Source organism: Panthera uncia, chromosome F1 (assembly GCF_023721935.1).
Source record: "Panthera uncia isolate 11264 chromosome F1, Puncia_PCG_1.0, whole genome shotgun sequence".
NCBI lineage: Eukaryota > Metazoa > Chordata > Mammalia > Carnivora > Felidae > Panthera > Panthera uncia.
The window spans coordinates 65,717,358-65,743,218 of record NC_064813.1 but is presented as its reverse complement, the minus strand read 5'-3'; the positions used below and the strand labels follow the sequence as shown (position 1 = coordinate 65,743,218).

The 25,861-nt window shown below is 54.3% G+C and overlaps 2 protein-coding genes across 4 annotated transcripts in view; both read left to right on the top strand.

Annotated features, from left to right (window-relative positions):
- The first annotated feature begins 1,295 nt into the window (after nt 1–1,295).
- Nucleotides 1,296–14,800, top strand: SLC25A44 (solute carrier family 25 member 44). Of its 3 annotated transcripts, XM_049634806.1 has the most exons (5): nt 1,296–1,450; nt 3,935–4,042; nt 5,771–6,408; nt 12,315–12,442; nt 13,975–14,800. In XM_049634806.1, the coding sequence occupies exons 3-5, from the start codon at nt 5,784–5,786 to the stop codon at nt 14,164–14,166; spliced, it is 945 nt and encodes a 314-aa protein (XP_049490763.1). In that variant the 5' UTR covers nt 1,296–1,450; nt 3,935–4,042; nt 5,771–5,783; the 3' UTR covers nt 14,167–14,800. The 3 variants fall into 3 exon arrangements, with proteins under 3 accessions (XP_049490763.1, XP_049490762.1, XP_049490764.1); XM_049634805.1 differs by lacking the exon at nt 3,935–4,042; XM_049634807.1 differs by lacking the exons at nt 3,935–4,042; nt 13,975–14,800 and adding an exon at nt 12,713–13,211.
- A 1,826-nt stretch (nt 14,801–16,626) lies between these two features.
- PMF1 (polyamine modulated factor 1) overlaps nt 16,627–25,861 on the top strand; it is a 17,011-nt gene continuing 7,776 nt past the window's right edge. The window contains 2 exon segments of the mRNA XM_049634808.1: nt 16,627–16,719; nt 16,721–16,803. Of these exon segments, the coding sequence (XP_049490765.1) occupies nt 16,651–16,719; nt 16,721–16,803 (152 nt within the window). The 5' untranslated portion in view covers nt 16,627–16,650.

Sequence of the window (25,861 nt, the reverse complement as noted above, 5' to 3'; positions counted from 1 at the left end):
GAATGTCTATTCAAGCCCTTTGTCTATTTTTTTTTTTAATTTTTTTCCAACGTTTTTTTATTTATTTTTGGGACAGAGAGAGACAGAGCATGAACGGGGGAGGGGCAGAGAGAGAGGGAGACACAGAAGCGGAAACAGGCTCCAGGCTCCGAGCCATCAGCCCAGAGCCTGACGCGGGGCTCGAACTCACGGACCGCGAGATCGTGACCTGGCTGAAGTCGGACGCTTAACCGACTGCGCCACCCAGGCGCCCCCCTTTGTCTATTTTTTAAAAAATATTTTTAATATTTACTTTTGAGAGAGAGACAGAGAGCAAGCGAGTTGGGGAGGAGCAGAGAGAGAGAGACAGAATCTGAAGCAGGCTCCAAGGTGTCAGCACAGAGGCCAACGCGGGCTGGAACTCAAAAACTGTGAGATCATAACCTGAGCCGAAGTCGGTCACTTAACCGACTGAGCCACCCAGGCGGCCTGCTTTCTATTTATTTTTAAATTGGGTTGTTGGTCTTTGTTGCTGACTTGTAGAAATATCTCTTGAAGTGAACTGATTCTCCACTCTGGCCCCCCAGTCCCTCATCTCCTCCTTTTATTTAAATTTTTTTTTTTTTTTTTTTTTTTTTCCTGGAGAGAGCACGATCCGGGGAGGTGCAGAGAAAGAGGATCCAAAGCAGGCTCTGCGCTGACAGCTAAGTGCCCTATGCGGGGCTGGACCTCAGGAACCCCAAGACCATGACCTGAGCCACAGCCAGACACTCAACACTAAGCCAACCGGGTGCCCTCTTCTCCTTTTAAATCCAAGTATGGGCAAATAATGTCAGAGCCAGAAGAGACCCTAATGTCATTTACTGCACCTCCAGGATGTCCCCCATCCCTGCAATGTTTTGAGTCCTTAAACCTCAAAATGGGTTATTCTAACCCATTTGAGTCCTTCCTCCTGCACACTGGCCTCTACTATTTTGGCCTTACAGATGAGAAAAGTTACGCAAAAATTACAGATTACATTGAATTTAAGATATCCAACAGACCCAAAACACAAGGTGACCCACTTTCATCAGTATCTCCCAGAAGCCCCCGGCGACTCGGTTTCGGCGAAGGGAAAGGACACGCACGCGCCGTAGAGCTGAGGGCAGAACGAAGCCAGTGGAGGCGTGGCTTCTGCCCGAAATCAACATGGCCACAGGACCCGCCCATCCACTCTTCGGGGGCGGGGGCAGAGGCTCAAGGCTCAGTACTCCATTGGTGGAGTTGCCTCACAGGGCATCCCCGCCAGGGGGCGGGCATGACAGTGTCCCAATTTCCGGTTCCGGCAGTACCAGGAGCCGGGTCGAGATGGGGGAAGATGCGAGCGGAGGCCGGCGGTCGCCGGGCATGGAGGCTAGAGTGGGAGCTGTGGCCTAGAGGTCCGGGCTTGGAGTTCGCCTCGGACGCGGCGGAACCGCCGTGATCGGAGAAGGTAAGAAAGCACCGGCGTGGGGTGCCTGGCGACTAAGGTCTCCCAGGACCTGGACCTGTCAGGGAGGCAGGGCTGCCTGCAGGTCCACGGGAGCCCGCCACGCAGCTCTGGAGGTGCAGGGCGACTCCAGCGAAGCATCTCTTCCAGTCGGAGGGGCGTGAGGCTCGCCGCCAGCGACAGAAGCGGGGCGAGAGGCGTGGCGGGGGCCACGTCTGAAGACCCAGCCGAGGGTGGCTGTGCGGGGAGCAGGACAGAGGCTGCATAAAGAGGTGTCATGTGGTGTCTAGGATGAGGGGTCACGTGGGTGGAAGACCAAAGGAGGGCTGGGTGGGAACTCACGGCGACCGAGGGAGGAGATTCCCTCAAAGGAGGGGTCGGAGGCAACGCCAGGGACCTCCCCTAGGGACAGGCATATTCATTAGGACACGTGGGCCAGGATGTATATATATTCGCGTTCACGTCGCGGGTCGCTCCCGGGAAGCGGAATCTGATGCACATGCAGAGGGAGAGCAGACGAACAGAAGGGGGAAGCAAAGATCCTGTTTCCAGCTGAGAATCCGAGACCCAACCGCACGGGTGTGGTGTCCGGGATTTTTGCTTTGGTGGGGTGGTTGGCGGAAAAGATCTGAATGCGTCCGCTAGTCATCATTGGGCCCAGTTCTGGTGACGAGTCAGGATGGAGCCATCATGGTCCTGGACCCTTAGAGTCGTTTTTATCGTTGTTGTAATACTGACGGCCCTTTATACGTAAAGCACTGTTGTCCAACTGCTGACACACACTGGTCACCCAGAGAACTTGTTAAAATGTTGGCTCTTACTCAAAAGGTCTAAGCATGCATCCTGATATTCTGTATTTCTAACAAGCTCCCAGGTAATGTCCATGCTGTGGTCTGTGTGCATGTGGTCTGTGCAGCATTGTCTACTAGGGCTTTCTGCAATGATAGAAATGCTTTGCTGTTACAAAATGCTTTCACACTTATTACCTCACATGAGTTGCGCCACACTTTTATATAGCCGTGGCAGGCTTCACGAGCCCCCTCTCGCCGATGAGGAAACCGAGTTTCAATGAAGCGACTTGGTTCCAACCCTACCAGTAAGTGACGGAAGTAGAACTCAAACCTGGATCTCCTGAGTGCTAGTGTTCTTTCCACCTCGTGACCTGGCCTTCCAGGTGACACCGCCTTGTCTCTAACCAGAATCTTCTGTCCGAACCTAGTGAATAGTCTGGCGTGATGTTTCTGGTTCAGGAAGAGCGGAAGTGGAAGGAAGGGAGGTGTACCGAGACCACCAGTTTGTCCCTTTGCGCTGGTGGCTCTGCCTCTGACATCTCATGTGATGATTCCAGGGTGCTCTGGGTTATCTGAGCAGGGCTGAAAGGTGGGAGGAAATTCAGAATTGGAGCTGTGTGCACAAATAGCCAGGAAAGGGCCATAAAGAACCGGGGCGGATTGAGTTGGGAGAGGGGAAGGCTGGAAGGCGTGCAGGAGTCTGTAAAGAGGATTTTCCGGAGGGCAAAACAAGAAGAACTGGTTTTGATATTTCAGCAGGAGGTTTGGAAGTTATGTAACAAAGAGCAGGTTGAGATCCCACCTTTGCGGAACAGCCCCACCTTTGGAAGGGGTAGAGGGAGTGAGTGCAGTGCCCTCTCCCCTTCAGCTTAAAGGCTTATTCCTCTGAGGCATGACCCTTAGTGGCTCCTCCTGTCACCACGGCGATGGTAGGAGTTATCTGCTTTGGCCTCGGAGGGGAGAGTCCTCCTTCCTTTTGGGAATTTAAAATCAACTGGCTCATGTAAGAGACGGAGGAAAGCAGAAATGGGGCACGGGTCCTGCCTTAGGGTTTCTCGGCAGGAGATACTGGTACTTTGTGATTCAGCTTGAAGAGTTGAGAAGGTGCCCACAAAACCAGGTCCTGGAACAGAATCCTTCACTGCTCCTCCTTTCCGCCCGGCTTAGCACACAGCTTGCACAAGCCCGGCAGGAGGCCCTCCTGCTTGAGCCCGGCCGTGTTTGTCCTGTGACAGCAATGTGCCCACTGGCCACTCAGCTCTCTCCACTGGCACGCTGGGAAAACATGGGCAGATCTTGGTTTCTCTGGAACAAAGCTGAGAGAAAGCCCTGGTCATCTGCAGGGCCAGGAGCTTATGCTGAACCCTTGGGTGACTGGCAGTCATGAGGGCATTAATTCCGCCTCGCACAGGTAGGGGTGACTTGGCTTTAGACTGAGCAGTGTGATTTGTGCTGGAGCCTCAGTTCCCGTGGGGTAGAAGGCGTGGTAGTGTAGGTAGAAGATCTTGGCTCATCACTGCCCTCACTGCTGACCAGCTGGGTGACCTTGGACCTGTTCCTTTTAACTTATCTGATGCTCTGTTTTCTCATTTAGCCGAAGTGTCTAACTGTGCACAGGCTAGGTTGTACGGATTATATGAGGTGATAGGTATTCGGTAAATCCTAGAGTCTCTCTCTCTCTCTCCTCATTGCTCAGTGATTTGGGAAACATGACCTTGGGACCCTGGATCACACTCTGGGCAAGGCAGACGGTGACCACCTTCTCCTGAAGGCCTCAAAGGAGAAGACTGCCCTGCTGGACTTGGTGGGTGTCCCAGTCTGAGGCTGGGGAGGAAGGGCCACTTTTGTCCCCAGCAGGTGACACGGTAGTGTTCCTGTCACTCATTTCCCACAGCCTAGACTCTCCATTCTGGCAACCTCATTGTTCTAAGCCATCGTTCTCCTGTTTCATTGTCTACCTGCTCGGCCTCCATTCAAATACCTCTGTCCTCCAGGGGATCTTCTCGCTTGTTCAGCAGCCCACGCATGGCCAGCTTACTCCGCAGGTAGCCTGTACATAGTGAAGGTGACGCCATTCACACTGTCCAGCTCGGTGCATTCCAGAGAGCCAACCTTGCTTCTCCGCTGACTTCCATGGGAAGGCGGGAGGCTCCTTAGGCTGGGACCTTGGGTTGCAGAAGGTGGTTTAGGATGGATTCTGTTTAGACACTTGACATGAGGTTTGCCAAGGCACTGGCTGCGGGAGCACTTCAGCTTCTAGACTTGTCCCTTTGAGGTGGCCACCTCCGTTCCCAGCCTGTAGGGATTTCTCTCAAAGCCTGGGCAGCCTGACTGTTCACTACCAGTTTCACTTCCCAGTTTCCCCTCTGGCTGAAAATGTCCAGTTTCTTACGCAGGAACACATTGCATTGTCACGAAGAATATGTCCAATATATCATGGCCTCTTATTTGACAGTTCTTGAGTTGGAGGCTCCTAATTTTATACGATTATTAGTATTACTTTTATTTGGAAACTCAGGCGAAGGATACACTTGACATGAGAGCCACATGTGCAGTGATTTGCCCTGGTTTCTTTCTGTATCTTACATTCATTCCCGGAGGGATACCGTGTCATCTCGAATAGACTGTGAGTTTCTCGAAGGCAGAATCTGTATCTTCCCTGTCACTTTGAAATGTCCCCTCATTATACAGGACGGAGGTTATTATTTATATGCTTGGGGGTGAAAGGGGCAGACACGTTCTCTACCGTGTCGTTCTCAAGGCTCTTCAGGGAAACTACTCAGCTCTCTGCTGGTTTTTTTCTTTCTCTAGAGTGAGTTATCTAATAACCAAAGAGGACTCCGACCTTTGGCTTGTTCCTAACTTTCTAACTCCTTTCATCGGAGGGAGGGGAGAGGTGGGGGGGTGCCACACTTTCTTCTAATGTGGACTGGAAGCAATGTAAGGGTAGTGTGTGTGGGGTCAGGAGGGGGGGGGGTGTTGGGGACCAGAGATTAAGGCGAGGCAGCTAGTAATGGTGACAAAAGAGGCACCCTGCTGAGGGTGAAAGGTCAAGGCCTTGCCTCCTCACCTGAAATGGAGCACTTCCCTTCATCACTGGGAACCTGCTGTGTCACTCAGTGACGTCCCCTTAGCCCACTTGAAGGCCTTGCATCTGGCCAGGTGGTTTGTCCTCAGCATCCTGAGCTCTGCCTGGGTGCGCAGAGAAGGAGGAGAACGGACCATGACACCGGGGCCCAGGCAGAGGCAGAGACCGGAATGGGCCGTTTGATGAGCCCAGGGCAGAGAGCCTAGGGAGTCACTGAAGTGAGGACAGGGCTGATAAAGGAGAGAGAAGGGGCAGCACCCTGATCCGTGAAGGAAGACTCAGGCGAGAGTTGGCCAAGCTAGACTGGGTGGAATCTAAGCTCTGGGGACGTGAGTACCCCAGGAGGTGAAACTGGGGGGGAGGGTGGTCAGAGCCCGGCCAGGAGGACCGAGTGCGAGGTTCTGGCCTCCTTTCCCGCATCTACCCACCCGCTCACATCTCCAGGTCTTCAGGCACCATGGAGGACAAACGCAACATCCAGATCATCGAATGGGAACACCTGGACAAGAAGAAGTTCTACGTGTTTGGTGTGGCAATGACGATGATGATCCGTGTCAGCGTCTACCCCTTTACCCTCATCCGCACCCGGCTGCAGGTTCAGAAAGGCAAGAGCCTCTACCACGGGACTTTTGACGCCTTCATCAAGATCCTGCGAGCAGATGGCGTGACTGGCCTCTACCGGGGGTTCCTGGTCAACACCTTCACCCTCATCTCTGGCCAGTGCTATGTCACCACGTACGAGCTCACCCGGAAGTTTGTCGCCGACTACAGCCAGAGCAACACGGTCAAATCGCTGGTGGCCGGTGGCTCGGCCTCCCTGGTGGCCCAGAGCATCACGGTGCCCGTTGATGTGGTGTCCCAGCACCTGATGATGCAGCGCAAGGGCGAGAGAATGGGCCGCTTCCAAGTGCGAGGGAGCCCGGAGGGACGAGGGGTGGTTGCCTTCGGCCAGACCAAGGACATCATCAGACAGATCTTGCGGGCTGATGGGCTTCGAGGCTTCTACCGAGGCTACGTGGCTTCACTGCTTACCTACATCCCAAATAGCGCCGTCTGGTGGCCCTTCTATCACTTCTATGCAGGTAAGTGGGGCCCAGGAGAGTCGGCGCAGAGGGTGGGCCTGCTGACGGGGCTGAGCTGCTGAGGTTTTGCGCTTGCTGCGGTGGAGGATTTAATGGGAGAGTGGGCTGTTCATCCAGCAAACGTTTGACTCTGGGAGGGTTCGCGGATCATAATACCTGGTTCTTCCTTCCGGGAGCTTACATCATCGTGGGGGAATCACACAAGTAAAGTCGATGACTGTAGGACATAAAGTACATTCTGGGCGCATCAGAGTCAACAAGGGTTAGTGGAATATTGGCAGAGAAGTGGAAGACGAGGAAGCACAAGACTCATGGGATGCTTGGGATCTGAACATGAAATTTCAGGTTTCAGATGAGCATTTGACTTGCATGCCTTTCCTCAGCATTGTTAAGTTCAAGATGGTGTAGGGCCTTGAACCTCTCCACTCCTGTGATGTATTTTTGTTCATAAGACATTTTACTTCTTTTTGAGTATTCCCCCGAACGGATTACTGGGCCCAAGGTTGACATTTTTGAGGCCCTCAATAAACATAATACCAGATTTCCTTCTGAAAGGTCAGACCACACTGCCCAGAGCAGGACCTGAGTGTGCCTGCCACCCTCGACACCCACAGCTTTAGGTGGCCACCAAACTCCCATGAGGACAGTCTGTGCTTGTAACCTCCCTGATCCCTGCTGCTGGCAATGGACATTCTATCCAACCCATTTGGGACCTTTCTAACCAGATTTCATAATGACTTCCTCACCTATAATCATTCTGTCCTGGGGCGCCTGGGTGGCTCAGTCGGTTGGGTGTCCGACTTCGGCTCAGGTCATGATGTCACGGTTCGTGGGTTCGAGCCCTACGTCAGGCTCTGTACTAACAGCTCAGAGCCTGGAGCATGCTTCGGATTCTGTGTCTGCCCTTCCCCTGCTCACGTTCTGTCTCTCAAAAATAAATAAGTATTAAAAAAAAAAAAAAACATTAAAAAAAAATCATTCTGTCCCTATGCCACTACTTTCCTGATTGCACCTTGTTTATTGCTAGTTCTGTTTCTCTCTTCTGTTTAACACAGTCTTTCTAGAGTATTTGGTAAAGTTCACATACCTGGATTTCACCCCTGATTCTGCATCAGATTCTTTGGGAGTGGATCCTGGTCATCTTAATGTTAAAAAAAAGAAAAAAGAAAAAACAACAACTCTGGGTACCTAGGTGGCTCAGTCAGTTAAGCGTCTGACTCTTGATTTTGGCTCAGGTCATGATCTCATGGTTGTGAGGTTGAGCCTCGCATTGGACTCTGTGCTGAACATGGAGCCTGCTTGGGATTGTCCGTCTCTCTTTCTCTCTCCTTCTCTCTCTCTCTCTCTCGCAAAATAAATCAATACTTAAAAACAACAACAAAAAACCCCCACAAACCTCTAGGAAACGTGAGCATTTTCTCTAGCATCTGCCTTCACCCTTCTCACTTGATTTTATTTATAATTGAGTTGTACTTTTTTTTTTTTTCTTTTTTTTCTTTTTTTAAATTTTTTTTTTCAACATTTTTTATTTATTTTTGGGACAGAGAGAGACAGAGCATGAACGGGGGAGGGGCAGAGAGAGAGGGAGACACAGAATCGGAAACAGGCTCCAGGCTCCGAGCCATCAGCCCGGAGCCTGACGCGGGGCTCGAACTCACGGACCGCGAGATCGTGACCTGGCTGAAGTCGGACGCTTAACCGACTGCGCCACCCAGGCGCCCCGAGTTGTACTTTTCTAACATGTCAGAAAATCTCTTTCCATCCCCAGACTAACTTTCAGAGTTCTGGACAGACACTCTGACTGTCGGACCCTCTGGACTTGGATGCGTGCATTTCCGTCTGAGATGTTACATAGTTAACTGTTTTTCATCCCAAGCTGGCTTTCCCTTCTGACCCTCTTCCTTCCCTTAGTGGCCTCATCATTCTCCACAGTACTGAGACCAAAGCCCTAGGGACTGTGCTTGCCATCCCCTCTTCCTTGTCCCCACATCTCATCCTGGTGACCCCAGAATGTCTTTCCTACTCTCTCTCCATTCCTCCTGCCTTTCCTGGAAACCATGCCTCAGTTTTCACTCTGCTGGGTGCTGCACCAGCCCTCAAGCTGCTCTCCCTTCCCACCTATCACATGCTCCGAACATTCACGATTTACTCCCTGGTTGTGATGCTCTGGGGCTCCACTGCTCACTGAGTACAACCCTGTCTCTTCAGCCTCCCTTCACAGCGAAGCCTCCCCTCGTGCAGTCTGCTGCAGCCAGATAACCCACACTGCCTCCACTGTGCACCGTCTCCCTCACCCCTGCTTTGTTCTTCTCACCCCTCTGCCTGGGTGCCCTCTAGGCCCACTTACCCTGGTGAAATCATGACTTTCCTGAAGTGCTCCTTGCTGCCCCTGTCACATCTCCCTACGTAGCCCTTAACCTTCAACAGGTGATCTTTCCCTCCTTACAGCCCCTGGGGCAGTGCTTGAATCTTTTGGGGGGCACCTGTGTTGCTTGCCTGATGTTATTAGTTTTTCGACTACGTGGAAAGGTTCCTTTTTTTTTTTTTTTTTTTTAAGTTTATTTAAGAGAGAGAGAGAGTGCACATGAGAGAGCGCATGAGCTAGCAGGGGAGGAGTAGAGAGAGAGCGAGGGGAAGAGAGAGAATCCCAAGCAGGCTCTGCACTTGTTAGCGCAGAGCCCGACACAGGGCTCGATCTCACAAACCATGAGATCATGACCCGAGCCAAGAGTCAAACACTTAACTGATGGAGCCACTCAAGTGCCCCAAGGTTCCTTTTTTAAAATGCATTTCTTCCTAGTTTTATTGAGATAAAATCGGGAAGTTTCTTGGAAGTGGGAGGAAACTACCATTTATGAATATGCACCATGTGCCAGGCTCTGTGACACGTGTGCTTAGTAAATATTTGTTGAATGAGGAGATTGGTTCTTGTCATTCCCTTTTGCTTAAAATCAACCCATGCTGCCGTCTGGGCACTTAGAATAAAACGGAACGTGCTCTTGGTCCGTGCAAGTCCACGCGATCTGGCCCGTCTGCTGGGCCAGCCTCACTGCCGGCCTCTCTTGCCTCGCTCAGCTCCGTCCTGTCTTTCTCTCGGTTCCTGAAATACACCACGCTCTGTCCTCACCTCTCCGCTTTTGCAGATGATGTTCTTTCAGCCTGGAAACGCCCCACCCCCTGCCCTTCTCGTGCTTCAGGCCTCGGCTGACATTGCCACCTTTGCACAGACTTCTTCACCCAGTTGGAAAGAGGGCTCTTTCTGTTCTTTTCAGCTTGTTTCCTTCATAGCGCTTGTCACCATTTGCGATCATTTTATCCCTCACTCACAGCTCCTTAATTAGGCTGTGAATCCCATGAAGACACCGTTCATTCCCCTGTTGTATGTCCTGTGCTCACCACAGTGTGTGGCATCCAGTAGCATTAAATAAATATGCATTTATATTACTGTCCACAGACATTTAGCCAGGAGGGACTTAACCCAAGTCAGCCTGGGTTTATCTTCTGCTTTGCAGATAACAGGTGCCCAGGAAGCACTTGCTGAGTGAATAACAGAGCAAAAACATGGGGCTTTCTCCCCCACTGCCTGGCTTTGGTTTTTCATCCTGTCCCTAAGTCACAGGAAAAGGGCACGTGTGTGTGATTACAATTGGAATCTGAATCCTGCTATGGCTGGCAGACCTGGGGGCCAGTGCCGACAGGCCCACGGAGGCTGGCAGCGCCCGTCCAGATGCCACCTTCTCAGGAGAGCCAGGACACGGCTGAGGAGGTGCCGGCAGGCCGCTCTGTCTCGGGTCGTGTGACCCCGGGGAGGGAGGGGGCCGGGGGTTGTGGCTTCAGGAGTCCCGCCGGGCCGTTGCATCAAGAGGTGCTCAGTGCCAGCCCCCACCGTCCCACTGCCCCTCATCTTTATTTAGGTGGCCACAGATTACGAAAACTAGGGGCATGAGGGAAAAACTCTCGAAGGTACTATGGGAACTGGACTGTAGAGAGTGGACGGAGAGGGAGTCTTCGAGATGACCCACGCTACACCCAGCCTCCCTCAGAATGAAAGCCAGAGCCTCATAGTGGCTTCAAGGCCCTAATGACTTACCTCTCAGGCCTTGCGTAGTGTTCTTTCCCTCGCTCATTCATACGGGCCTTGCTGCCCCTGTCCTTTGCATTGGATGTTGCCTCTCCTTGGAAAGTTCTTTCCACAGATCCGTGCGCTCTTCCCCAGGCCTTTGCTCAGACTTCACCTCCTGGGAGAGAGCTTCCATGACCACCTTGTTTAAAAGGCAACCCCTGGGGGCGCCTGGGGGGCGCAGTCGGTTGAGCGTCCGACTTCAGCCGGGTCACGATCTCGCGGTCCGTGAGTTCGAGCCCCGCGTCAGGCTCTGGGCTGATGGCTCGGAGCCTGGAGCCTGTTTCCGATTCTGTGTCTCCCTCTCTCTCTGCCCCTCCCCCGTTCATGCTCTGTCTCTCTCTGTCCCAAAAATAAATAAAAAACGTTGAAAAAAAAATTAAAAAAATAAATAAATAAATAAATAAAAGGCAACCCCTTCCCTCCCAACACCTGGCATTCCCTGTCTCCCTTCCCTGCTTTATTTTTATCTCTAGGTAGCACACGTCACCTTCTGATATAGCTATCGATTTTGCTTTTTATTTATGTATTGCCTGTGTTCCCATTTCCTAAGGGCAGGATTTGAGACTCTTTTATTCACCATTCCATCCTCAAGAGCCAGGTGGCTGGTGCACGGCAGTCACTGAGTCAACTCTGGTCGAACCAATGAGTGAACTCCTGATTCTCGCTTCTAGGGAGGCTAAAGCAAAAAATTCAACTGCAGTCAGCTTCCCAGTGATGCTGGGAGTGGGCGAATCTGGGCACTATGCCCTTGTCTTCATTAGCATTTTGGAAACGGAGTTCTTTGTTAATAGAGCCTGCAGAAAACATCTCACTGCAGGGTACGACCTCCTCTTTCAGCTGCGATTGTTTTTATTTTTAAAAACATTCACATGGGCGTATACATACGGTGGAAGGTGACCCAGCCATAAAAAAAAAAAAAAAAACTTGTGACTTGCAACAACATGGTTGGATCTAGACTGTATTATGCTAAGTGAAACAGGTCAGTCACAGAAAGACAAATAGCATCTGATCTCACTCATATGTGGAATTTAAGAAACAGGACACACAAAGAAAAGAAGAGACAAACCAAAAAACAGACTCTTGACTACAGAGAACACACTGCTGGCCACCAGAGGGGAGGTGGGCGGGGGACACAGGTGAAGGGGATGAGGAGTCCACTTACTGTGAGAGCACAGAGTGCCGTATAGACGTGTCGGATCACTGTACTGTACATCTGAAACTAACACGATACCGTATGCTAACGAACTACAATTTAAAAAAATCTTCTCACGGCTCAAAATTCAAAAAGAAAGACAGGGACGCGGTGAAAAGACTCCTCACCCACCACGGTCACCCTGCTCCCTTCCTTAGAGACAGTGGGCGAGACCAGCTTTAATGTTTCCTACCAGCGATGGGGTGCCCGTGTGAGAAAACCCGTGGCGTGTGCTTGCCTGGCCTGGGAGTCGGGGGGAGTAGAGCACACGTGTAAGGTTGTTATGTCAGGAAGGATTTCTGTTCATCAGAGGAGGGGAGTTGGCAGGCAGAGAGGTTCTGAAACCCCTTCTCCAGAGGAATCCTCTGTTCACAGCGGGTAATGTACCCAACATGGCTTCCGGAAGGGGCCTGAGGGTCCTCATTTTGTCTTGGTTCAGAAGGAAGCAAAGAAAAGAGGATGGGAGTGACAGGATCTAAGGTGGCTGATGCTGGAGAGGGTCCGTCCACGTTGGGCCAATGAGCAGAAGCAGTGTGAGTGCAGACGGGACGGCACCTCACGTCTCTCCCGTTGTCTCTCCCTCGCTTCCAGAGCAGATCTCGTACCTCTGTCCTAAGGAGTGCCCGCACATTGTCTTTCAAGCCGTCTCGGGGCCCCTGGCCGCGGCCACCGCTTCCGTCCTGACCAATCCCATGGACGTCATCCGAACCCGAGTGCAGGTAAGACCGGCCTCCCTGCCCCTGATAAGAAGGGTCACCTGTGCTCCCCAGTGCTCCCCCGACCTCTCTGTGTCACGGCCTTCTAGTCCAGCCAGCCTCGTCCTGGTCAGCCAGGCCCCTTCCTTGTGCTTACGACTTACCATGTGCAGCAGGCAGCGGAGCGCTCTGAAACGCCTAGAGCGTTCCCCTCACCACGTGTGCCCCCTTGCACGCCCCCGCACCTGTCCCCGCCATGCCTCACTGGCTCCTCCCTGCCTCTCATCCCGTTAGCACAGCCGATGCTTTTCTCTACCGAGACGGAGCCCTTGGTGGTGCTGTCCAGAGCTCGTAGTCCCTGTCTCCACTCAGCTCAAAAATGCTTCCCCAGCACCTAATCCAAGGAAATGGAATCTGAATGGATGTGTAACATACAAACGGCAGGTTCTGCTGTATGAGAACGGGGGCTTGAACATCTGATGTGGGTAGCTGAAGAGGACAGCTGTGCAGGAGAGTGGGGTCACGGCTGTGGTGAGGAGGAGAGGGAAAGAGAAGAACCTCAACAGGTTGGGGGTGAAGCCGGCTTCCCTGATCCGAGGATGTTGGGATGGAGATGGCTGGCAAATCTAGGTGTATTTGTCTGTAGGAAAGAATGCCCTTTCCACCCCCGCTTTTGAAAATGAATAAATTGACATCTGATTGGTGTGCAGACCACAAAGTGCACAGGTTCCCTTCTCATTCTCTCCTGAGCCTTGTTCTGAGCGCTCCCAGGCTGGAGGAGACCAAGCGCGTGTGAGGACCAGAGCAGAGCTGGAACAGCCCTTGACGCGGCTGTGGACGGGGGAGGGCAGGGGAGCAGAGGTGGTCAGAGGAGAGTACCGGAGAGGAAGAGGGGAGCGTGGAGGAGGGTGGGGGTGGGGATGAGTGGGCAATATTCTCAGCCAGAGGTCACCCTGTGACTGTCGCACGGTACGGGGGTGTGCAACAAGCAGTGCATCTGTCCTGCGCTGGCTGAGGGTCCGAGGGGGGTGGTGTCTAAACGTGCACCTGGGTGGCAGAGTGTGGGGGGCCGGGGCAGGGGGCAGGACTGTTGAGAAGGAAGAGAGGAGATTTCTGCCTCAGCCCAATTTCCAGTGTAGTAGGGAGGACGGGTCCCGGGGTGTGTGGGGGCGACAGGGCCGGGGGTGGGCCCAGCCTCGGGGACTCAGAGGGACTGACACACGGGAATGGAAATGACAGACCAGCAGGGCCTTCAGTCCCTGGGCTCCCTGAGGCCAGAGAGGAGCCCCCACGGCAAGGAGCCCTAGCTCAGGAGCTTAGCTAATGACAGGAACAGCAGCTCACAGTTAAGGTTCTGGCGCCCAGAGCAACTGCGTGGCTTAGGTCTACTTCGTGACTGTCGTACATCTGAGGAAACTGAGGTACGTTACCTGAGGCTACCCTGTTAGCAAGTTGGGGAGCAGAGTTCGACCCAGGCAGGCCGGTACCAGAGCCCACATGAACCACTGTGCCGCCCTGACTGTGGCCCGTGGCCTTCCGCCATGTTGCATTTCCAGGTTGAAGGCAAGAGCTCCATCATCCTGACCTTCAGACAGCTGATGGCAGAAGAGGGGCCTTGGGGCCTCATGAAGGGCCTCTCTGCCAGAATCATCTCAGCCACGCCCTCCAGCATTGTCATCGTGGTGGGCTACGAGAGCCTCAAGAAACTCAGCCTCCGGCCTGAACTGGTGGACTCAAGACACTGGTAACCGGCGGCAGGGCGAGAGCCCTGCTGTTGCCCACACTACTTTGGGGCGGGGGTGGCGTGGGGAGGATAGCACCCTCTCCAGGTGCCCCCGCCACACTCACAGCCCTGCCCGGGGCCAGGTGGCCTGTCTGGGACAGGGCAGAGACTCCGAACTGCTCTTGCTGAAGAGGCTCCACACCTGGACCCCCTGCCCCTGCTATTTTTTATTTTCTTGCCAACCTGGGCTCTCTGCTCAGTCCCGGTACTCCGTCCTGATCCAAGGAACCCCCATCCCCAGCGATCCCACTCCCCCGTCCCCCGCGGAACCTTCTCCTGGCCTCCCCCGCCATCTGTGCCCCTGAGACCCTGACGAGAGCTGTACAGGGCGCTGGTTTCCTACTGCCGGTCCTCCCCCCGGCCTCTCAGCCCGGATTTCCAGCAGCTGTCGTCAGCCCTCTCCTGCTTCATCTCGTAGGCTTGCTTCTTTTTGCTTTGGGACTGAGCCGCCACCCGACTGTTCTGTTTTCCCTGCCACTGGGGGCCAGGTGCCAGGTACTTCTGCACAGGGAGCAGGAGCAGCGAAAACCTCTGGTTCTCCAGAGCACGTGTCCTCTCTTCGGAGAGTTATTAGGTTGGGGACAAATGTCGATACTTTACTTTGTGTGTGTATTTTTTTTTAACATCTGTGAACTAGGTACTGTCAGTCCTGCTGAAGCGCCAATCCTGCAGTCAGAGCCCACCCCTTCCTCAGGTGGAAAACGTAGCTTTCCCTCAATCCCAGTTACCTACCCCACGTTCCTTCAGAACCAGCAGCCCCAGGACATGCGAGCTGTTGGCTCCCTCGGCCAGGCGACTGCAGGGGCGGGCCCAGTCCTGAGTAGATCAGGCCGTCCGGGCTGGACTGGGAGAACTACCCTGCAAAGCGAGGTGGAGAGAACAGGTTGGAAAGTGAGGACAGGGTGCGTGTGCCTGTGCCCCGGCGCATGTCCCCAGGGCGACCGGGTGAGGCCTAGGAGAGGGCCCGGGTGAGGCCTAGAAGAGGGCGGGGGAGGTTCTCCGCCCTGGGGCGGTCATGACGTGCGTGTCCGTACCCATCACCGGGACTCACAGAAACAGAGGTGTCCCAGTGGGAATCTCTGAGACGTGGGACTGGTTGTGGTTTTCTCCTCCTCCACGTGAAGAGTCATCCCAGTCGTGGCTCTCCCGAGGGGTGCCTGGGGGAGAGTAAGGAGCAGGTCAGGAAGTCCCCCCGATACCAGGACCACTGCGTTTACCAGCCCGATACTGCCGAGACTCTGTTGAGGCTCTTCAGGGGCGGACAGCGAGCCCTCCTCCCCCGCACCTGTGTGGTGGGCAGACAGGTGCAGCCCCCAAGTGAGAAGGCAGGGCAGACCCTGCCCTTGTACTTGAGACGGCTGGCGGGATGACCCTGCACACGTCTTTTGGGTCCCGCCCCTGGGAAAGGCCCTGGTGCCCTTCTGAAAGGTGCTAGCTCCCTGAAGCCTCGCTGCTTCTCACGGCTGCCCTACGTTGTCGCCCAGGTCAGAGCCCGGAGGCCCCGTTCCTACGTGCACCGCCACCAGCGCCCATCCGTCTCTTACCCCCCAGGGTTATTTCCCCTTTCACCTCTCTCCACTTTTGTTTGTCCTTCTTTCCCTTTGTCGGGAGTCTCCCAGTTTCTATCCACAGATGGTCACCCCAAGGGTCCTCAGATGACCCTCAACCTCCCTGCCCCGCAGTCATCCATTTATCCCCCAAGAACCACCAACGTAATGGAGGCCGGGGACCCCTCGTCTCTTTGAGCCCATCCTAGTGAGGCCCTTGTGGCTCAGCTCAGCGCCCCACCTTCTCCCCAGTGGCCCGTCTGCGGGCGGCCCTGCCCCCCTGCCCCCTTCCCGCCCTCGGATCTGCCCGCCGGTCTCCCGCACACACACGCACAACTGACCTTCACTCACGCAAACACACAACACACACCCACTGACATTCACACGCACGGTCTCCTACACACCGACATATGCGCGCGCGCGCGTTGTGAAAGGACGCGCATCTGGTGGAAGGGACCTCGGCCGTGACCTTCCCATCGAAGAGCCCAGGGGCCGTGGCCGGCCGGCCGCACCCGCTGGTCCCCGGCGGGCTGGTCGGCAGCCCGAGGTGGAAGGGGCGGGAACGCGCGCGCAGTGGGCCCAAGATACAGACATTAAGATCGGACACTCCCTGTTGCACTGTACAAGGTCTCTGAACCGTAATTAAAAGTTTTTGTCGAGCCCCTCAGCCTCGCCTTGCGACTCTGCGGCCCGCCCGCCCGCCCAGCCAGGATCCGGGTGCGAGGCGCGCCCCTTCCCAGCTCCGCACCGCCCTCGGGCTCCCGCGGGTGCGCGCCCCAGCGCGGCTCGGTGACGGACGCCCGCCGCTTCCAATCGGGAGCGCCCGGGGCCGGGGCCGGCCAATAGCCGGCCCCGGGGGGCGGGCCGGCCGAGCCAGTTTGGTTTCGCGCGGCGACTTCAACATGGCCGAAGCGCGCAGCAGCGACGCAGACGGCGGCTGTGAGGGAGAGGGGCCGCCCCGGGAGTCCGTGCCCCCCCGGCACCACCGTGCCCAGGGTGAAGCTCCTCGACACTCTGGTGGATACCTTCCTCCAGAAGCTGGTCGCCGCCGGGAGGTAAGGCGGAGGGAGCCCGACGGCCGACCGGCCGACCGGGGAGGGCTCGTGCGGGCCGGCCGCGTCTCGACCCCGCGAGACCCCGAGGGCGCGGCGGCGGCGGCCTGTTCAAGTGGCCTGGCGTCCCCCGTTGGCAGTCGCGTGATCGCGCAGCCGCCTTGGGGCGGGACCGCGCGGTGGTCCGGGCCGGAGGTGCCGGTGGCGGGGTGGGGGGGTCCCGGGCGCGCTCAAACCGGCCCGGTGGGGGCGCCCTTCTCGCGCGGTCCCGTGGGCGGCCGGATGCGGAAATAAGGGGGGCGCGGGAGTGCGGAGCTGTCACTGCGGGAGGGGCGCTGCCTTCCTCCCCGGGTGGTGCCCCCCCGCCCACCTCGCTCGGTGTCCTGGGCGGACAGGGCTGAGGCTGGCGGGTGTTCGGGGGGGGGGGGGGGCAGAGGGGGGGGGGGGGCGGGGGTTGCCCGCGCTCGGATCCCTGCAAGACCCCCGTCCTCGCCTCGTCCCCTGGCGCCGCGCCTTGGCCCTGCGCTTGAGATCGCCCCTCAGTTCACCGGTTCACTCAGCGAACGCTCGGGTGCCCGCCGTGTGCCGGGCACGGTGGCAGGAGCTGGGGAGGCGGCAGAGCAGACGAGGGCCTGGCTCGGGGCCTGCACCCCTTGCGGGAAACAAAATAATCACTGGGCTTGAGGAGGTGCTGAACAGGTGATGTGACAGAGGGCGGCGTGGGGAAAGGGAGCCCGCTCTGACCAGGTGACGCTGAGCAGAAACTGGAAGAATGAGAAGGAACCAGCTCTTGAAGAGCTAGGGGGAAAGCTCCTTGGCAAAGGAGACAGCTTGTGCAAAGGCCCTGAGGTGGCCAGGGCCTTCTAGGAGTTGGCAGAGGGCTTCTAGGAGGGCAAGTGGGGGCCTGTTCATGCCAGATGTAGTTTATGGAGTAATGAATTTGATAAAGTGATTTGTGGTTAAAAAAAAATTAATGTTTATTTTTGAGAGAGAGCACGAGTGGGGGAGGGGCAGAGAGAGAGGGAGACACAATCCGAGGCAGAGGCTCCAGGCTCTGTGCTGTCAGCACAGAGCCGGTCACGGGGCTTGAAGCCACCAGCAGCAAGATCATGACCTGAGTCAAAGTCAGATGTTTCACCGACTGAGCCACCCAGGCGCCCCTAATTTGTAATTATTTTTATGGGCCCGTCATGACACGCCACCACGAAATGTCCAGGCAGGGTTCCTCCCTTGTTTGTTTGCTTAGATACCCCCCAGCCCCCCAGCTCATTCTTGTCTTCCCCTCCCCTCTCCATAGGCCCCGCTTCCTCCATTTATTCCTGTACAGATGCATACTGAGCATCGACAGTGTCCCAGGCTCTGTTCTCGGAGCTGGAGATAGGCGATCGAGACAGAAAGGTCCTGCTCTCATGGAGTAGGCAGGCATTCTAGTGCCAGAAAGAAAAATAAATCAGGCTAAAGGAAGAGAGCAGTGGGATGGGGGTGGGGGGCCTGGGTTCGCGTGAGTGCACGGAAGCGACTTTTGAGTCTGTTTGTATCCTTGTAAAGTCCGTTGTTTTGTCCGTGCACGTTCGAAGTTCCCGTGCGTGGTGTTGAGCTACATCTGTCTTTTTTCAGCCAACATCCATCTATCTATCTATCTATCTATCTATCTTTCTATCTTTTTCTTCCTTCCTTCCTTCCTTCCTTCCTTCCTTCCTTCCTTCCTTTTCTTTTCTTTCTTTTCTTTCCTTTTTTTCTTTCTTTTCTTCCCCTAGCCCTGTTCTGGGAGGGCGTATGGTTCGGGTCTTCTCTTGCCGCCTTTCGTTCCGCGATGTGCATCACGCACTTACCCAGGCCCGTCGCGGACACCTGCTTGCCCCCAGGTCCCTCCTCCACGGGTCAGGCCACGGCCGATGCCCTTGTGCCGGCGCTAGCTAGCAGCTCTGGCGGGCAGCTAATGGAGAGGGGTCCCTGGATTCCGAGGTTCACACCTGCCCGTGTTCCGTCAGACTGCCTTCCAGAAAAGCTGTCCCGTTGCCTACATCCTCAGCGGCGCCGAGCGTCCTCCATCGTAATACCCGCCGTTCTGAAGGTGTCAGAGGGGCATCTCGCCATCGTGGTTTGCACACCCCTGCTCCCTCACAGCTGCGGACGTCTCCTCGTATCCTCCTGAGGCCTTTGGCTTCTCTTGTGAACAGCCTGCTCACTTCCTCCAGCTTTTTTTTTTTTATTATTTTTTTCAGACTCGTTTTCCTTATTTATGCATTTGTTTACTTTTTTAAGTTAATTTATTTATTTATTTTTTTTAAGTTTATTTATTTTTGAGACAGAGCATGAACGGGGGAGGGTCAGAGAGAGAGGGAGACACAGAATCGGAAGCAGGCTCCAGGCTCCGAGCCATCAGCCCAGAGCCTGACGCGGGGCTCGAACCCACGGACCACGAGATCGTGACCTGAGCCGAAGTCGGACGCTTAACCGACTGAGCCACCCAGGCGCCCCTAAGTTAATTTATTTTGAGAGAGAGGTCACGGGAAGGGCAGAGAGAGAGAGAGGCAGAGAATCTCAAGCAGGCTCCACACACCGGCAGAGCCTGACGCGGGGCTCAAACTCACAAACCACGAGATCCCGACCCGAGCCAGAATCGAGAGCCGGACGCTTAAGTGACACCCAGGCGCCCCTCGAGGGTGATTTTTTTGAGACTCCAACTCACGCCAAGTCTTTAAGAAGCGTCCAGTATCTTGACTGAGGTGGTAAGTAGGTCTACAAGGTTACACGTGTGATAAAGTTACAGAGATGTCCACACACGCAAAGGTGCCCTAACTGTTGAGGTCTGGATGAGCCAGTGTGGGGTTGTGGTTTGATACTGTGCTATAGTTGTGCAAGATGTCACATTGTGGAAGGTCCATTTCTTTGCAACTTCTTACAAATCTCTAACTATTTCAAAATAATGAGTTCAAAAAAAGCTTATCTGCAAAGGATAGGACAGTGTTCAGTGGAAACTAATTGAAAACCACCTAAAACATCCAACATTTGAAGAATGGTGGTCGCTCAAGTAGAATGACGAATAAAGTACTCTGCTGCTTTAAAATTCCATTTTGAATAATACTGAATCATGGGAAAATTATCACATTATAATGGTAAATTTTAAAATCAGGTTATGGGAGGAAGCATCCATATCCCACATTGAATATACTTTTTATCTAATTGTATTAAGATTGCAGTTGACTAGGGGCGCCTGGCTGGCTCAGTCAGTCGAGTGTGTGACTCTTGATCTCGGGGTTGTAGGTTCAAGCCCAATGTTAGGTTTAGAATTTGCTTATAAGAATAAGATCTTAAATAAATAGGGGCACCTGGGTGGCTCAGTCGGTTGAGTGTTCAACTCTTGATCTCAGCTCGGGTCATGATCTCCTGGTTTTTCGGAGTGAGCCCTGCATCAGGCTCTGCACTGACAGTGTGGACCCTGCTTGGGATTCTCTCTCCTCTCTCTCTACCCCTTCCCCACTCTCTCTCAAAATAAATAAGTAAACATTTAGGGGCGCCTGGGTGGTTGAGTTGGTTAAGAGGCCAACTTTGGCTCAGGTCATGATCTGGTGGTTCAGGAGGTGAAGCGCCCAGGGGGGCTCTGGGCTGACAGCTCGGAGCCTGGAGCCTGCTTGGAATTCTGTGTCTCCCTCTCTCTCTGCCCCACTCACGCTCTCTCTTTCGGTCTCTCTCTCTCTCAAAAATAAAAATAAACATTAAAAATTTTTTTAAAAATAAGCATTAAAAAAATTGCAGTTGAGTAGTTGACATGTTACATTTTATAGTCATTTAAAAATAACAATTACAATATTAGCTAATCTGAACTTTTCGTTTTGAAGCCACTCCATTTTTTTTAATTAAAAAAACTTTTCTTGAGTTTTTCTTTATTTTGATCGAGAGAGTGTGAGAGGTTGGGGAGGGGCAGACAGAGAGAGAGAATCCCAAACAAGCTCCTCACTGCCAGCCTCCAAGGAGCCCAGGCTGGGCCCCGGCCAGTTCTGGTGCCTTCTCAGGGCAGCTGTTGTAAATCTCCATGACGTCCCTCAGGCCCTTCCCCTGCGCCCCCCCTCCCGCCCCAGCCCCTCGCAGTGAGAATGACCCCTGGCACCCGGTTTGTAGAGACAGTTGAGGTCAGCAGAAGGAGTTGCTCTGACTGTGGATCTGGCTGACAGAGACCTGGTCGCGCGTCCCCCCAGCCCCCACCAGCAGCGTCCCTCCCTTTACACCCAAGGCTGCAGCTGCAGATCCACCTTCCAGGCTCTAGTCCCACCTCCAGGTTTGTCTCCCTCGGAAGCACTTTGCCGCCACTCCCTGGAAACTGTTCCTTTCAAGGTCATGTGTAATTCTTTGTCGATAAGTCCTGTGGATATTTTCTCATCCTGATCCTCCTTGCTCTTCTTGTAGTAGTTGACCCCGTTAACCACTCCCCTGTCCTTGACATTTGTCCCTTGGTTTCCACACCAGGCTCTGCCCCTCTGCCTTCCTGGGCTCCTCTTCCTCTCCTTGACCTTAGATGTGAGCATTGGACTTTCCTCCTGTCACCTCTGCATCCCGTCTGATGTCCAGATGCTTCGGTGTCCACTGCTCCTTACGTTCGCTCCCAAGACCCCGCACGCTCTGGTCCTTGCCTGCCTCTTGTCACCCCCTCACCCATAATCAGACCTCCTCCTTTCCTGTGAGGTCAGGGCATTTGCATTTGATGTAGGCTCCCCGGGGATGGTTTCCTCCATTTCTTCCCAGACCTTCTCTAAAGCCTTCTTTCTCCCCGGTTATTCTTGGTCACAACACCTGATGTTATTTCTTCACAGCAGTTACCCCAGGACACAGCTCCAGGGTCTGTCTTCCCCACATTAAATGTAAGGTCCTGAGCACAGGTTCTGGTCTATTCCACTGGCCACTCTCCACTCATTGCTTATCACGGTGCCTGGCCCATAGGAGACGCTCAGTAGGTGCTTTTGGAATGCACGAGGATTCCCAAGCTGCATCTCTCTGCCAAGCTCCAGACTTCTGTCTCTACAGTCTACACTGGAGATGGCCCCTTGGTGTCCACACAGCCATCAAGCTCAGCATGGTGGAGACAGGATGGCTGCTCCCTAACTGGGTTGAAGATACTACCATGTGCCCATTGTCTGGGCCAGAGGTTTGAGGGTCCTCACCCGTCCCTTGTCCCCGTCAGCCACAGCCCCATGGGCTCGCACCGCCCTCCCCAGTCTCCTCCTTTCCACCTGTGTACCAGTGCTTAGGTTCAGGGCCACCTGCCTAGACTGATGTGGCAGCCTCCACCCTGGCCCTCCAGCCTCAGTCCTGTCCCTCCCTTACTGCTCAGACTGGAGGTCCTTCTGCTTCAAAGGGTTAATTGGTGGGGCGCCTGAGTGGCTCAGTCAGTTAAGTGTAGGACTTCAGCTCAGGTCATGATCTCGCAGTCAGTGAGTTCAAGTCCCGCATCGGGCTCTGTGCTGACAGCTCAGAGCCTGGAGCCTGCTTCGGATTCCATGTCTCCCTCTTTTTCCTCCCCTCCCCAGCTCACGCTCTCTCTCGAAAAAAATAAACAAACATTCAACAAACAAAAAAAAAGGTTATTAGGCTCAGGGCTGCTTCCAGAATCAAACATAAGCTCCTTAGCTCAGCACACAAGGCCGTGCACCCCTCGGCCCCTCCCTGTGTCTCCAGCGCAGTCAGGGCAGCACGTGCACTCTTGCGGGCACACGTGCACAGGAGCTCCTCTGCCTCGACCCGCTCTCCCCCGCCGCTTCTCCTAGCCAGGACCTCCATCCCTCTGTGTGCTTAAATAGAAACTTGCAGCTGCTTTCCACACAGAAAGGGCTAGACAAAGGTCACGTATGCAAATACTTGACCCTCTCCCAAGCCGTTAAGTTAAAAGTCCTCGTTCTCAAAGACCAAGTACTTCTCCCGGGACAGGAGTCTCTACATAGTGCAAGCTAGTTTATTCACATGTCGGGTATCCAAAAGGATATTTTAAGCCCTAGATTGATTTTCCCTACAACTCAGCGTATTTTTCATGTACGTATTAGCTTGACAAAGAGGCAAGTTACATGATGCACCCCAGAATGCCTGGAAGGTTATGGGCCTCGCTGGGCCATCGGATCAGACGGACCCCCTGCCACTGTCTTCCTTTCCTTGGGCCGGCCATGGCAAAGACCCCACCTGTCCTGTCTTGGGCATCAGAACACAGAAACACGGCTCTGTTGGAGCTTACCATTTGTGACTTGTGCCTGGTTGTCAAAAAGGAAGGGTTCTCTTCTGTCCTCACAGGTTCCTGGACCTGCTGAGAAACCACCCTTCTCCTGTTTAGCTAAAGCAGGCAGATGAGGCCGTTCCCCTTCTGTGCACTGAGAGGGGCCACCGGCTAGAGGCAGTGGGGGACCCGGGGGAAGACCGGTTGGCCCCATTTGGCAGAAAGCGGGGTCTGCTGCAGGTGCCATGCCACGGGCGGTGTCCGTTGGGGGCCCAAAGTGGTTGAGTGCTGGCTGTCCCCGGGCTGGCCCAGTGGTGTGCTATGCCTGTCGGGTCTGTGGATCCTGACTTCTGCAGAGCTGACCGCCTGCCCCTGGGCGGGAGCCGGCCCCACTGTTGTTCTTAGGAACCGGCTCCTGGAGGGAAAGAGTGTGATTTAACAGATCAAGCGTTCCCACAAAATAAATGCCTCCCGACTATCTCCCCCTCTTTGCGCACGTGCCGTGCTGCTGGCAGTGACTTGTCCCTGAAGCACGTGTGACTCTGACTGCGGCTTCAGCCCATGCTCTTCCCACAGCCCTCTGTCCCCCCTGTGTCTTGTCATCACCCCGCCGTGCCCCGCAGCAGCCTGCGGGAGCTGCCTACAGCGCAGACTGCATCCCGCTTAAACCCTTTTCTGGCTCCTGTGTCTGCCCTTCCCTGCCTTCCCCACCGGCCGTGGGCCCGAGGCACCTGATCCCGAGCCGGGTGGCCCCAGCAGGTCCCAGCCGTGCAAGCTTGGGCCAGCTCCCTCATCTGAAAACTGGGGATGGTGAGAGCAGAACCTGCCCCAGAGCGTTATCGAGGCGGTTAGAGTGGCTGCGTGTGAGTGCTCGGCCCACGCCCAGCAAATGTCGCCCGGTGCTACTTTGTCGCACATCCTCTTCAGCTGTGCTGCCTGGGTCTTCGACTCCTGCCTCCCTCTTAGGCTTCAGATGCTGCTTCCTCCAGGGAATCTTCCCTGAGCTCCCTGCAAGCCACCCCTTCCCCCCACCCGCCGGCTACCCCAGCCTCATTTTCTTGGGATTGATCTGTCTTTTAAACAGTGTCCCCTCTGAGGGCGGGGACCACGCTGGGGCACGTTTGGGTCTGTACCATGGCTGGGCCTGGCACGTGCTCAGTGCTTGGTGTTTGTCGAATGAATGAACGAATACAGCAGTCCCCTTATCCAGAGTTGCGTTCCGCAGTGTCAGTTCCTCACTGTCAGCCACGGTCCCGAAGCAGAGGCTCCTCCCTCTGACATCTGCTCACTGTCAGGAGTAGAGAGCAGCTTGTCACATGCCTCCATCCTTCACCTCCTTCTCCTGTCACGTGGGCATTTCATCACTGGACCTCATCAACAGGAGGAAAGTGAATATAGTACAGTCACATATTGAGAGAGAGACCTCCTAGTGACCCCGACACCACCATTGACAGCGTCCTCTCTCCTCAGGGAGGCATGCACCTGCTCCCTGAGGCTCTGGGTGGCTGAGATCCTTGACAAGTGATGTGTGAGCCCGGTGTGTCCTAGGACTCCCCCCACCTCCATCTGGTGACCAAAGTCCTGGCCACAGTAGTAGGTCATAATCTCTCCACCCACGCCTTACCGCTCAGGTCGCCCTCACCAATGGGAACACCCTCCCCCGTGCCCCAGATGCTGCTCCTGGCTTTATCACGGTCCATGCAGTCCTTGGGTGGCATCCGATGAGTAGTTCCAGACCCCAGCCATCCCAGCTCCATCCAGGAGACCCCAATAAATCCCTCTCTGCCCCACCAAAATAATAATAATAATAATAATAATAACAATAATAACAATAATAATAATAAGGTATTCAGAGAGAGAGAAAGACTACGTTCATGTAACTTTTATTACAGTATGCTGTTATAGGGATGTTATATAGAACAATTATTTTTGTGCTGGTGTTCATCTCTTATGGTGCCTAATTTATAAGTTAAACTTTATCACAGGTATGTATGTATGCATAGGAGGAGAACATAGTGTATGTAGGGTTCAGTACCCTCTGCAGCCTCAGGAATCCACTGGGGGCCTTGGAACATGTCCCCCTGTGGATAAGGGGGACTACTGTAGAGTTACCTTGATGGGCATTTTTATCTGCATGCAAATATTTATCAAATCAGAAGTCTTTTTCAGGGACACCTGGGTGACTTGGTGGGTTGAGCATCTGGCTCTTGATTTCAGCTCAGGTCATGATCTCAGGGTCATGGGATGGAACCCCAGGTTGGGCTCCCCACTGAGTGTGGATTCTGCTTAAGATTCTCTCTCTCTCTCTCTCTCTCTCTCTCTCTCTCTCTCTGTCTCGCCCCCCCCCCTTCCCACCCCTCTCCCTCTGTGCATGCTCTGTCTAAAATAAACAAGTAAAAATCATATTGGAAAAAAAAGTCTTTTTCAGAAAAAGTATCCCAATTTCAGATTCTCACTATTAAGCTTCTAGCAGTTGCCAAAGAATCCAAGTAATAAAAAGTTAGGTTAGCCCAAGGGGCCTAAAAACCTAAAGACCTAATTAAAATTAGGATTTTTTTTTTTTTTTAAGATTTTTTTACAGTCATCTTTACACCCAAGGTGGGCCTCGAACTCACCCGGAGATGAAGGGTCGAGATGAAGCATGCTCCCCCGACTGAGCCAGCGGCAGCCTTAAGATTAATTTTTACAGGATAATTTTCTGCCGCAGTTATCACCTATCATGGACCGGTGCTGTCACCAGGAAGCTTTTCTCGGGTGGCAGCCCGGGGACCAAGGACAGGGCGGTGCAGAAGCACGCAGAGAAGCACCTGGGCGAGGGGGTGGGCACTCCCTCCGTATCGCGCGCTCCCGAGGCGGGGGGGG